Source organism: Brachyistius frenatus, unplaced genomic scaffold, assembly GCF_029030835.1.
Source record: "Brachyistius frenatus isolate BFR_SWC_R1_liver_20210118 unplaced genomic scaffold, ASM2903083v1 Contig_29, whole genome shotgun sequence".
Taxonomy (NCBI): domain Eukaryota; kingdom Metazoa; phylum Chordata; class Actinopteri; family Embiotocidae; genus Brachyistius; species Brachyistius frenatus.
In genome coordinates this window covers 1,314,026-1,326,531 of record NW_027210628.1, presented here as the reverse complement: position 1 = coordinate 1,326,531, position 12,506 = coordinate 1,314,026, and the positions used below count along the sequence as shown (strand labels likewise).

General features: G+C 41.4%; 1 protein-coding gene across 5 annotated transcripts in view; it reads right to left on the bottom strand.

Moving 5' to 3' along the window:
• The window catches only part of cep350 (centrosomal protein 350), a 34,219-nt gene that overhangs the window by 9,053 nt on the left and 12,660 nt on the right, over positions 1-12,506 (bottom strand). Inside the window, exons 13-32 of one of the 5 annotated variants that reach the window (XM_069699051.1) lie at positions 12,193-12,340; positions 11,605-11,774; positions 11,267-11,453; positions 9,264-9,400; positions 8,950-9,113; positions 8,457-8,567; positions 8,155-8,295; positions 7,832-7,971; positions 7,429-7,536; positions 7,162-7,322; positions 6,680-6,900; positions 6,198-6,476; positions 5,933-6,082; positions 5,643-5,803; positions 3,911-4,033; positions 1,861-2,111; positions 1,548-1,744; positions 1,029-1,173; positions 363-523; positions 59-192 (exon numbers count right to left, since the gene is read on the bottom strand). In XM_069699051.1, coding sequence (XP_069555152.1) covers positions 59-192; positions 363-523; positions 1,029-1,173; positions 1,548-1,744; positions 1,861-2,111; positions 3,911-4,033; positions 5,643-5,803; positions 5,933-6,082; positions 6,198-6,476; positions 6,680-6,900; positions 7,162-7,322; positions 7,429-7,536; positions 7,832-7,971; positions 8,155-8,295; positions 8,457-8,567; positions 8,950-9,113; positions 9,264-9,400; positions 11,267-11,453; positions 11,605-11,774; positions 12,193-12,340 — 3,289 coding nt within the window. The remainder of the gene's footprint in view (positions 1-58; positions 193-362; positions 524-1,028; positions 1,174-1,547; positions 1,745-1,860; positions 2,112-3,910; positions 4,034-5,642; positions 5,804-5,932; positions 6,083-6,197; positions 6,477-6,679; positions 6,901-7,161; positions 7,323-7,428; positions 7,537-7,831; positions 7,972-8,154; positions 8,296-8,456; positions 8,568-8,949; positions 9,114-9,263; positions 9,401-11,266; positions 11,454-11,604; positions 11,775-12,192; positions 12,341-12,506) is intronic. The other 4 variants (XM_069699053.1, XM_069699052.1, XM_069699054.1 and 1 more) reach the window with 4 other exon arrangements.

Sequence of the window (12,506 nt, the reverse complement as noted above, 5' to 3'; positions counted from 1 at the left end):
TTCATTTTATAGTGTCAGATATTTGACAGAGTATCATGTTTACGGCTGTGTGTGATACCTGTGTGGAGGTGGTTTAACACATTCCTGCTCCAAAGTGGAGGTGGAGTCTTTGATCTGGGAGCTGGTGTCATGTGTTGAGTCGGGCTCCTTGTTCAGTTCTGCCTTAGTTTTCTCAATGAAGTTGTTATAGCTCTAAAAAGAAAATGGGAGTTAAAATACAAAGATGTGCTTATGAAAATCTGCTTATACAGTAGGTTGATAAGTACACAAACACGTGTTAAAAAGCAAACAAAATCATCCAATGTTCAAATGTTGTTTGTGGGCATCCAAACAGAAGACAAGAACAGGACACCCATGTTTACCTCAAGCTGCTTCAACAGGCTGGCCTCCTGTGCCTTCAGGCGCTCCTTGTGTCGCTTCTTCTGCTCCTTCTTCAGCTGGTGGGCCATGAACTTCCTTTTTCTGAGCTCTTCCTTCAGGGCCTTGATACGACTCTCTATGTCACTCTGGTCTGAAATGGTTTCTGAAAGCAAATTTAAATGATAAATCACAGCTAGAATGTGAAACCGGTGCCAGACCTCTGATTAGCAATGAGTAATCCAACTTTTAGCTCACTCAAACTCAGACTGGGGATTACTTTACATTTTCTTTACCAGGAATGTGGATAGTTATTTTTTATAAACACAATGAACAAAGAGTATTAAAAAGATTAAAGGTTTAAACAGTGGCCTGAAAATGAATATAACACATTCAGCTACAATACTAGACCAACGAAACTGTTTTCACTTGTGTGATAACTAAGTGCAAAGTGTTCCCTTCTCCTGTCATAAGGAGAAGAGCACACTTAAAAAGCAGGTTAGGTATCAGGGAAGTGCTAGCATAATGTATTTCTGGCAGCATCACATTATGCCTGACTCCACTCTGCCAGCAATATAGCTGCATCATGTCCACTCTCTTTTTTTTAATATCTGCTGTCTTCTCTAAGAACTCCAAAAACTGTGTGTATGTGTTGTGTATGGTTAACTCACCAGTGTGTGTGACCCTGGGAGGTTCAGTGGGCTGAGTGCAGGCCTGGTTGAGAATCCGGGAGGTGGAGCGGAGCTGCATTTTGGTTTTACTGCTGCCATCTGAAGGAGAGGAAGCAGGGCTGTGGCTGCCTTTGAGAGGAAAAGACTGGAAAGAGCAGACAGGAGGAAAAGGAGGAGGAGGAAGAAGGATGAGAGAAATATTACTTAAGGAAAAAACATCACAGACAGATAGACTGATCAGAGATATGCTTGCATTAATATTTTACATGCACAGTAAATGAACTAATGCTGAGACCCCTTTGCTTGTTCCTAAAGCCAAGCAACAATAAACAAGTATAAAATGCTCTCAATTGCAAATTCCTGTTTGCAAAGTTTTCTATGCTCTACATTAGATATGCGAGGTCAGTTTTGGGGCAGCTCCATACAGTATGAGCTCAAAATTAACAGCAGAGACTCAACCAAATAGATGAGTCTAACAACTAAAGTAAAAGAGGAAAAGAAATCCACATGTATGCGTACTTGTCTGCTCGGTGAATGTGACACTGAAGTGAAGTCCTGGGTGTAATTCGCAGGACTGCTCTGGTCAGAGGCCAAAGGTGTTTCAGGGACTGAAGCAGGTTGTGCTGGGGAAGGACTTCCCAGTTGCTGGGACCCCAGTCCCTCTGTGTGTATACTGGACTCGGGTGTCGCTGAGGAACAGTCCTCACTCACATATCCTGAAAAATTAAACAAATAAACATCAAGTCATTTATATTTGTTGAGATGGATTTTGAAGTTATTCCGAACTCAAATGCTGTGAAGACTTGAAAATGACACTGTCCCGTAGCTTCACCTTTCTCACCGTCAGTTCTGGGCTCTGAGTCTCTGTAGTGACGGGAGCTAATATCAAAGATTTCCTTTTCCTGAGTCTCTGACATTTCAAGATTATTGTCTGGAGGTGTTTTCCGGTCCCACACAGCCAGGGCCTCTTTCTCCATCCGACGGACCTCCGCCTCCTCCTGGTCGAGCCGCTGTTTCCACTGCAGCAGCTCTTCAGCATGGTGACGCCTCTGCATCAGCTGCTGCTCTCGCTTGGTCAGGAACCTGCAGAGGTGGATGATAAGAACGAATGGGAAAAGAATGGAGGGATGAGGAGGAAGTGGAAGAATAGATTGAAGGAGGAGACATAGATGGTGGCGAGAAGAAATTGAGATGGGTAAGGACAGGAGGAAGATGGGTAGTCATGAGAAAAGGAAGCAGTGATGAGGGGAAGAAGAGAAGTAGGACAGAGACATCAAGCATAAGAAAAGGTTAAACATGACCTCGCAGAAGCAAGCAGATCCAAATCACCTGGACATCCAGTTATTACAGCAAACTCACCTCAAACCTCCAACACACACACACACACGGAGGCAAAGACGCATCCGATACATGCCTAGAATAACCATCCAAACTTAGAAATGTACAAGTACCCAACAAACAAAAAATATGTGATGGGATGTCACTTAAGAGAGAATAGGAGCAGAAAAATAACAGTGAGGATGTCAGATTCATGCATCGGACTTAAACCCAGGGGTTGGACATTGAGCAAAGTCTCACACACACACACAGACACATACAGCACACACACACTTCAAACATATTTCGCAGTTATACGATATATATAAACTAAAAATCAGGTCCTTATGCACAGACAGCAGAGTCTCCATAAGTTTCTGTTTGTTGTAATAGTTTCTTTTTTGGTACCTCCTGACCAATGAGGATGACAATAATAAAATTCAATTGTTTTCTTTTTTTTTTATGCAAAGCCAAAAGACGGTGGAATTCCTTAATCCTACTTAGACTGGGTCATTTTATATATACATATTTTTACAGATGTCAATCAAAACAAAGTGCAGTTAGGTATAGCCGTTTTGTAATGGTATCTCCCACAGCTATGGGTGCCATTACGGTGCAGTATTATTTAGCCTTGATTTAATTTGGAGGCCTTTCTCTTGACCTAATGTATACTGATGACAGCCCAGATACTAAAGGATGAGACCGGTGGCAGGGTGGGTGGTTCTTTAGTGCGTTCCTAAACTCTATTACAGCCAATGACCATCTGTACATATTATCCCATCCTATGCAACAGTTATATAATAAAGGGGCTAGTTAAGATTTACTGGGCTCATTAAAGAGAAAGTCCACTCTATCTCTGGTCTATTATCTGCAAAACTTCTTTACTTCCATGCCATAGTGTGGTTTCATCTCAAAACATGTTATATATTGATAACAAGGCCGCAGCTGACCAGCCAGCAGACACAATTTAAAGAATACGTTTTTCATTCATTCCAAGAAGCAAGAAATAAAGAGGGGAACGAGTTGCAATTAAACACCACAGAAATTAGAGAAATCCCAGCTTTGAGTCTGAGATTCTCATCCAACAAGGAAGGCTGTTATCAAATAAACATAACCTTTGACTATCACAAAATAGGGGAATTTCTATTGTTGATTTTCTCTTTTTTATTGTTTTAAACTCAATTAGTTAGCTTAAATACCTTAACTGGTAACACTGCATTCTTTGTCTCAATGACAACACAAATAATACAAAAAAGCAGCATAAAAATATGTGACATTCAAATTGAAGTTGTCAAAAGGTTATCTTATTTCACTAAAGCAGCTTTCCTCGGGCACTTTTCCAGCTTTCATTTAAACTCCTCCCCCACACTGGAAGTTAAAAACGTCTTCACATACCAGAGAAAACCCAAACAAGCCAACACATCCAATCAATTGTCATTCACCATCCCACCCCCACGAGGTCCCAGTGCCAGTGGATGAACACAAGCATGTTCCATGGGGTGGTGGAAGAGGTGAGGCAGGGCAGGGCAGGGCTAGGTGGCGAGGTAGAGAGCACAGTACAGTACCTGACCAACTGGTTGTAGATAAAGAGCTGGAATTTAGGGTGGAGGTTGGGAAGACAGACACTGAGGGAGGCCCAGTGGTGGGCCGTGAACACAGAGAAGAAGTAGTGGACAGGAGAACAGTGTCTACAACACACAAGCACGCAAAAGAGACACATAAACATGGGTATGGACATATACAACACACACACAACATATACACACACACACAACACACACACACATACATACCACACACACACACACACACACACACACACACACACACACACACACACACACACACACACACACACACACAGACAGACAGACAGACAGACAGACAGACAGACAGACAGACAGACAGAGGCACAGGCACAGACACGTAATGTAAAAAACACAAAAGACGCATAGGGAAAAGACAAGTAGAGAGAAAGGGAGGGAGTGATATGAGAAAATGTGGTTTTAATAACGTGTAGGTCTGTCAGCCTTCAGTTAGAAAACTGTTACGTTTAAAGGACATTGTACGTTTAATCACAGCCCCTTAATGACCATTTAACTATGCATGTGTGCATCAAGCTAGCTCTGGGGGTTGGTTGGGGTATGATCACTGCCAAACCTGACTATGAAGGGAGTTAAACGACAAATTCATCAGTCAACTTGATTGTTACAGTTAAAATGTCAGATGAAGTGAATACAGCTTTGTTACTGGGTTACTAGGAAATTAATATATTGTTGCAATTGCTTTAGCTATGATCAACAGGACAGTAGGAAGACAGAATTACAGGGAAGGAAGGAGACTATTCATAGTTTATCAAAGTTAATAATATATATACATTATGACAAGGCCAATACATGCATGATCAAGTTTTAGGTTGAACCTGGTCATGTATTGAAATGAATGGGAACACAAACCCATTAAAATTGTACTGATAAATGTGTAGTTAGTATAAATTGAAACAAATCTAGCACTAAAAATTGCAGAAATTCTATCATGGATGATTGGCGTGTGATTTATAGCCACGTTATAAACCCTTAAACCCAGAACAATTAAAACGATTATTTGAGCTGCCCGGTCACGAGAAGCTCTATAATCACCTGACCAAAGCTGCTGGCCAAAATCTAAAGCCTCAGAGGACCGACAGCAGGGGTCTTCAACCTGTTTTCCTGAGAGCTCCGCGATCTATCGGGTAGATCGCTACCGCTACTGCTTGGTGACCCCAGAGAAAGAGGATGCAATAAAAAGAGGAAATACAGAACCTAAGTTGCTAAAATTATTTCAGAAAGTTGAATATTGTTGAATGTTTTTTCTTTGAGACTGAATTAGCTGTAGAACGTCCCTCTACAAAGTACTGTTACGGACTCCATGAATCTGAAGTTAATGAAGGGGAATTGTTATGGATGTGTGGGTGCTTGTCTTGTCTTGAGGGAGAACCAAAGAGAACATGCTTATCTTCTTACCCATCCACAACCCTTCAAACAGCAAGAGAAGGATGACATGCACTGATCTTACTGTTAGTTTCAATTAGGTTCATTGCTAGTTAAGGTAAAGACTTGTCTTGTCATAGTAGGATGAATGAAAAAAAATGATACTGTCAGTTTTAATTAACTTCAAGTTAGATGTAAAAAGCAGCAGTGTTATGCAAAAATATAGTATAATTGGTCATAATTCCCTGGGAAAATTGCAAGAAAAAATAATAATAAGATATGCAGGGAGTCTCCAGTTAACGCAAGAAAATGAAATTAAAGTCTTTACTTTTCATCTGTGTGAGAGCGCATCTTCTTGAGCTTCTGCATGATGCTGCTCGTCTCACTTCCTGAGATGGAGAGCGAGGGAGAGGGGCTGCGGATATCATCGGCACGTCTCGTGTTGGGGGAGGCGGGTTCAGATCCTGCAGCTTCTGACACTGGAGTCTCCTAGAGGACGGATGATGGACACACACAAATAAACCAATAAAAAAAATTTTTTTTAAAAACACGCTGGACTGAAACATCTTAAATCTATCTGTATAAACTCTGAAAGTGACCAGTGACAGCACAACTTACAGGTGGTGTTTCCCCCCCAGCGCACTTGAGACGCTCCTTCAGTCTGAGTGTTGAGGTTCTCATCCGCTCAATCTCCTCCTGCTGTTTCAGCAACAGAAGACGTTCCTTCCTGGCAGCTTTGTTGGCCTCCTGAAGTCGCTTGATCTCAGCCTGAGAAAATGAGCACAGTGGGAGAGAACATTGGTTAATTAGAAATGGTTAAGATCACAATATACTGCAAAGCTAAATTGTCACTTAATGTCATTCTGTTTTTGCCCCTGCATACCTGCTCATGCTGGAGTTTCATCAGAAGTCCCCTCTGCTTTTTCCTAATTGGTGGCATTTTGTCATCCTCTCCTTTTCCCCTCAGCCTCTTCTTCTGGTGCTCTAGCCAGGCTAGCTCTGTTCTGGTCTTCTCCTTGAGAGCTTTCTGGCGAAGACGCAGCAGAGAGCTCTGGTGCTGCAGTCTCACCTCCTCGTCTTTCATGTACTGTCGCACCATGTCCATAGTGAACTGAGAAAAGCTGTCCTGTCCACCAGAAAAGGCGATGTTCGCACCCTGAGACTGCAGGAGAACATAGGTGGAAAGGTTAATAGTAAATATTCATAGCAAGAGATAAAAGGGGGAAAATTAGGTAAGAGAGGATAAATAGGAACACGAGCCGCATGCTTAATAAGCAAAAAAATTAACAAATTTAAAAAAAGCAAAACTTTCCATTGACCACCACTGACTCATACAGTCTTTGTCAGACTGTGCAGCGCTCTCACCTTTAAGGTTTTGTGTGACCCTGACTCAGAAACCAAAGTTGTGTTGTGATTGGTTCCATCATCTTCTGACTCCTCGTGGTGGCGGGACTTTTTCTCAATAGTTCCACGGCGATGTGCTTCAGATGGCAGCAGAGAGCGGAAGGAGCGCTCCTCGATCTCGTCCTCTGTCATGGATTCATCAAACTTTAGAGAGTACTCCGTGGCCACTGATGTACTGTCTGCTGGGGAACCACAGAAAACATAAGCTCAATGTATACTGCACCTTCTACATCCACAATCTTTTCAGTTCATAGGAGCCATATGTGTGGCTTTAAGTTTGAACATAGTTTTGGTTCTAGTACAGATTAAATGACAGCAATATTGTTTTCATATTTTTTTAGTGGTGGTGATACTTGTCCAACAGTAGCCTATGACTGTTGAATGAAGACAAGGGAAATACATGTAGAAATATACATGTCAACTTTTTGCTTGCCATCCAGTACCTTTCTCTTCCACTGCAGAATGGATGCTGTTGCTGCAAAGGGAGTCATTTGCTGCCGTTGGAACTTCCTCCTCTATGGAGCGGCTGGCTGCTTTTTTCGTCCTCTCTCTGTGGTCTGAGGCGGCGTGCAACGGGCTGTGGTGGCTGCTGGAGTCAGTTCCACTGAGGAAAGGGGACATAGACAGATTCAATGCCTTTTTCTGCTTTCTTTTCCCCAAATCTAATGGAAAACAGAAAAAGTGGTGCCACATAGGGGCCTGACTGGTACCTAAGGTTGGGTCTTCTGAAGGATGGTGAGTCAGAGCGACTGAGGCTGTTCAATGAAGACAGGGGCTCCTCTGATCTAGTCCTTCTGCTTGACACCTCACTCTGAAAGCTGTAAGAGAACAAGCAGAAGAGATTTTAACATTTAGAACTGACAATATATTTAGTTCTCAGTGGTAAATGCTTAAACAATTATTGACTAAAAGCACGTATTTTTGTAGGTGCCAATGCATTATGTCCAACTAGTAATATGATTTATTCCTTTTTTAATTTAAACCATTATAAATTCGTGCTAACAATCTGTGTCTCTATGTGATCACGAAACAAACTTTTAATACAACTGATAAAATGGAATATTGAAAGAAAAGAAAGATTGTTGTGCAAATATAAAAGTGTTTTTAGCGTACCTGTCAGAGTCAGCTTTGTCCTGCCGCTGCTTCGTGTAGGAGCTCTCCTGTCGTTCCCGCTGGTCCAACATGGAGGAATCAGTGGCGACAGGAGGGACAATCAAAGTTCCAGCCATTTGTGACCGCGCCAATTCTGTCATCTGATAGAAAAGAACATGATACACAGATGTTATGTTTGATTTGGTGAATCTTACACTGGACATTATGTTTTCCTCCCCTCCCCTTGTTATTTCTTTACTGTAACTCAACAATCCATCAGCATTTGTTGTAAAATCTCCACACAGGCTGTTTTCCAGGCAGAGAGGAGGGAAGTGATTGCTAACCTCCTTGATGTGTCGGGCAGCTCCGGCTGTATACCGCGCTGCCTCAGCTTGTTGACTCATCATCTTAGTAGTTGATTCCTGGAGGCCTTCCAAAGTCTCTTTTTGAGTTGCTGCCAAGCTTTCCTGCAGTTCAATATGAGCCTGAACAAAACCATACATATATATTATACACACAGAAATATAAGCTCTTGTATCCTGGAATTCAAAAAGTAGAAAAGCAAACACTGAATCTATCATTTATACACGAGATTTGGTTGGTGCCTGTAAACTAACTGATTAATTATGTGTAATGTGAGTAGTACCCTGGCCATTCTCTGTCTGCTTTCCTCCATCTGTAGCTTTGTCTCCAGAGCTTCTCTTTCAGCCTTGATATTCAACTCGTAGAGGTCACGCTCATGGCGCTGCTGCTTGGCCTGTAGGTTCAAAGTTCAGAGGGCATGTCAATTAAGTGTATCAATACAGTGAGGTGGACATCACTGAAATGTATGTAGTCACAAAAACAGTTACAAGTATTTATCATGTAAGTTTGATGCAGCAACAACATTTATGATTAAGTCCCTTATAAAGACAATTATTGTAAATTACTAAATTACTACACATTGGTAAGACATGCAGGTACTGTAGAATCCCCAAGTAAGCCACAAGAAAATGTTTTGACAGTAGTATTAACAACTGTGAGCATCCAGAAATGCAACTTACACAATATTTACACATTAAAGCACAGCTTAAAGAAAGCTGAGCTTCATATCATCAAACCATTATTATTATTGTCTGTAAGAAAATCTTTTCCTCTACCTTCAGCATATGGGCCAATGATGCACTCTCCTGCTGTGCCATGGACACACCCACCAGCCTCTCCACGTCCCCCAGCTGCCGGACTGACTCCTCAATGGACTCCAGGTACTGGAGCTCTGCTGCCATACGATGCTGCAAGACAGCAGGGGAATACTGTAGTTCACCTGGAAGAGAGGAGAGGCAGGAGAGGAGAGAGAGAGAGAGAGAGAGAGAGAGAGAGAGAGAGAGAGAGAGAGAGAGAGTTCAGTAAAAATGTTGATCAATTGCAGTGGGACATAACTCACAAATAAGCCTTAAGGGGTAAATTTATTTACCTGTGGACCTGGTTTCTGCTCTACCACCGTGAGCTGAGGTGCCTGGGTTTGTACCACTTCTCACAGGCTCACCGGGGGAGCCTGCTTTTGGACGACAACCAGAGTCTGGAGAGCCAGAAGGAGAAACCAATCTGGGCCTGCAATAAAAAAGCAATGGCATATCAATTATTACTGTGATTTTAAGTTTGAAACAAGAAGATCTCGTCTGAAGTGGGTGTGCCTGTGTCAGGTTGATATGTTTCAGCAAATGGTGTTAGCGGGGCATCTGCCGATATCAGAGGTTAATGATATTTTTCTTGAGATGTTTTAAGACATAATTTGATATTAACAACAACAACAAAAAAAGGTGGCTAAAAGTTGGCATCTGGTATTTTAAAACTTGCACATGGTAACTAATGTAGTCATTTGTTAAATTACAGTTCTGAAATGTATTTTTTTAAGTATGTGCTGTAGCATGTTCTACAGAATAGGTTGGCGATTTTGAAGAGAAGAGCAGGTTGGCCAAATGATAAAAAAAAAAAAAAAAAAAAAGAAGAGAAGGGCCTGATCCTGCAAACCTTGGAACTAACAGGCAGTATAACCCTGATGTGAGAGGCCTAGACTATGAATGGCTATAGTGTGCAGCTCAGAGATGATGAGAGGCCAAGGATGACGTCTGAATAGATCACAAGACACTCTACTTCTCCATAAAGAGCAGTGCAGGCACAGTTTACCTTCAATAATAAGAATCTGATTCAATTAATATACAAAATTAGCAACAACAATGTAAAAACTGTTCGCTGTCGTATGCATAGAGACTGATATGAATGGATATGAATTTGCCAAAAGCCAATGACCTATAGAAGTACAGATGGGAGTCCCTAATACACCAAAATAAAACAACCTACATTATAAATGGTAGTAAGACAGACACAAACCTGTGTGAATGCCTTGCCTTTATTGCGAAAGACACACAGGCTCCACAGAATCTCAAGAATCTGCCACCTGGGTTTCAGAGTACCATTAGAGGGCTCAAATGTCACCATTTCGCAGTGAGATTAAAAGGAAAAAATATCTCTCTCTTTTCCTCTGGCAGCAGGCCCAGGTCTGTGGTGAAGCAGACTGACCCGACTAACCACCCTGCGGGCCCCCAAAACAAAATAACCAGTGTTTTCTGTCTTGGGTTGGACTGCAGCTTGCTCCTGTTGCTGGGCACTACACAGCTGCTTAAACCCTCAGGCCTTCGAGCAAACAGCAAGCCACAAGACTGTTTAGACTGGCAGCCTCAACTGGGGCCTCTTTAAGTGTAGCTTGGTAATTAGTCATGCCCAGGCAAATTTACTTTTGGGTAATAAATAATAGTATATACAAAGTGGAGGTTTCTGAATGGTTGAAACAGCAACAACTGAGATGACAGTCATCTCTGAGTGCAGATAGATTTTTAATGGTCATTTTATTTTAGCCTGGAAATAGTGTGGGAAGGAAATAGCGTGGCTTCACAGGTCAATTTAAATTTTACTTTATATGGCCTGATTTCTATCAAGTGAGAACAAAAGTTTTAATTTATGACAAAATCATTATGATAAATCAAATAAACATCCAGAATTAAATGTATACAATCATGATGTGACTCTTAAAAGTAACATTAATATAAAGCCTAAATATAGTTATGGATAGATAATACCATGGCAGGACAGCATAGAAATAAGACAGTGTGAGCCAATAGCCCCACCTCCACGACACTAAAGCAGTGTTGCCATGAAGGTCACTGAAAACCAGGAAGGAAGGAAATACCAGAGACAACTGGATGTGAGGGTAACTTAAACTTCTGGAAACAGTATTCACCATTTAGCTACCTTCTAATAACTCTGTACATAGTGTTCAATTAGATATCTTACTGATGATCTTAGCAGAAAAAATATGCAGAAGGAGCTTGCAGGTGAAATCTTTTTAGGTTTTATACCATCTAACTAAAGCAAAGCTAACAAACCTAATCTTAAATGCAGTCAGCCAGGGATCATTACCTTTGGTGTGAATGCCCTGAAGTTTCCCCGACCGTGTCATTGGAGTGGACACTCTCAGCCTGGCTGTGGGGAGAGCTTTTGTCTGAGCCTCCCTTCCTGGAGTCAGAGGACAGTGCTTCTGATGGGGGTGAGCAAGAGCGTCTTTGCTCTTCTACAAGAGTGGCATCACTCTGGTCTGATGCCGTTCCTGCAGAGGAAGGAAATAGTGATTTTGTGCAGTGGAGGGGGAAAAAAACACTGCATATGACAGATTAACTACACACCTTAATCTAAAAACAAGCTCCTTTTAATAAAACTGGTTCATGATTCAGAGTCATACCAGAATGCAAAAATAGTACCTCTTTTTCTGGCAGAGTTCTTGGAGAAAGGTGAAGAGCCAGAAGTTGAACCAGAGGAAAAATGTGGCGAGTGACTGGATGAGTGAAACGATGAATGGTGAGAATAAATGCCTCCTGGACTTTTCTCATAAGGAGACCTTCTCATCAACTCTTCAAAGTGACTGTTCACACTGACAGAGAGGGGAGAAAGAAATGATGAAGATGATGAAGTCCTTTCATTTTTTTTGTCTTTTATGTTTTATATTTAACTATATAAACAAAAGAAATGCACAGGAACAAAAAGTGCCACTAGGACAAAATCCTCCTTCCCACACATGGATTAAAGTAGTAATAGTTCAAATCAAATGATATTCCCTAAATGTAAAATTCTATTATTATACTAATCGAATCACTTTTAGAATTAGTTTAATGGTTTTTGATATAACACAAAACAAACAGTATGTCTAGTTATGATACTGTACAGTCTTATTATGAAAATCCTGCAAGAAAAAAACGTTCTACCCGGAAGGGCTTGCTAAGCTTTCCATCTGTGTGACATGAATGCCACCCAGTGGTCACTTTAAAAAGTCTCTCTTTTTATTTTTTTACCTGGGTGAATTGGAGCCTCTCTTTAACTGCCCACTGGCTTTGCTGCTGTGTGATGACACAAAGTCATCTTCATAGACCGCTGCATCTCCAGGAACATTTCCAGAGTGCAAAGAGTGAGCAGGATTCCTCTCAGAGTTTCTCTCACTCGCTGCAAGACAAGGTATAGATCGAGCGGACATGACATTACCTAGATTGTGAGTATGTTGCACATGCTAGTATGACCAAAACAGTTTTAATATGATTCTGCAAATCTAGTATGGGTACATTTTTACGCGAGTTTTACCATAGATACTATAATAACAACCAAATTTTCA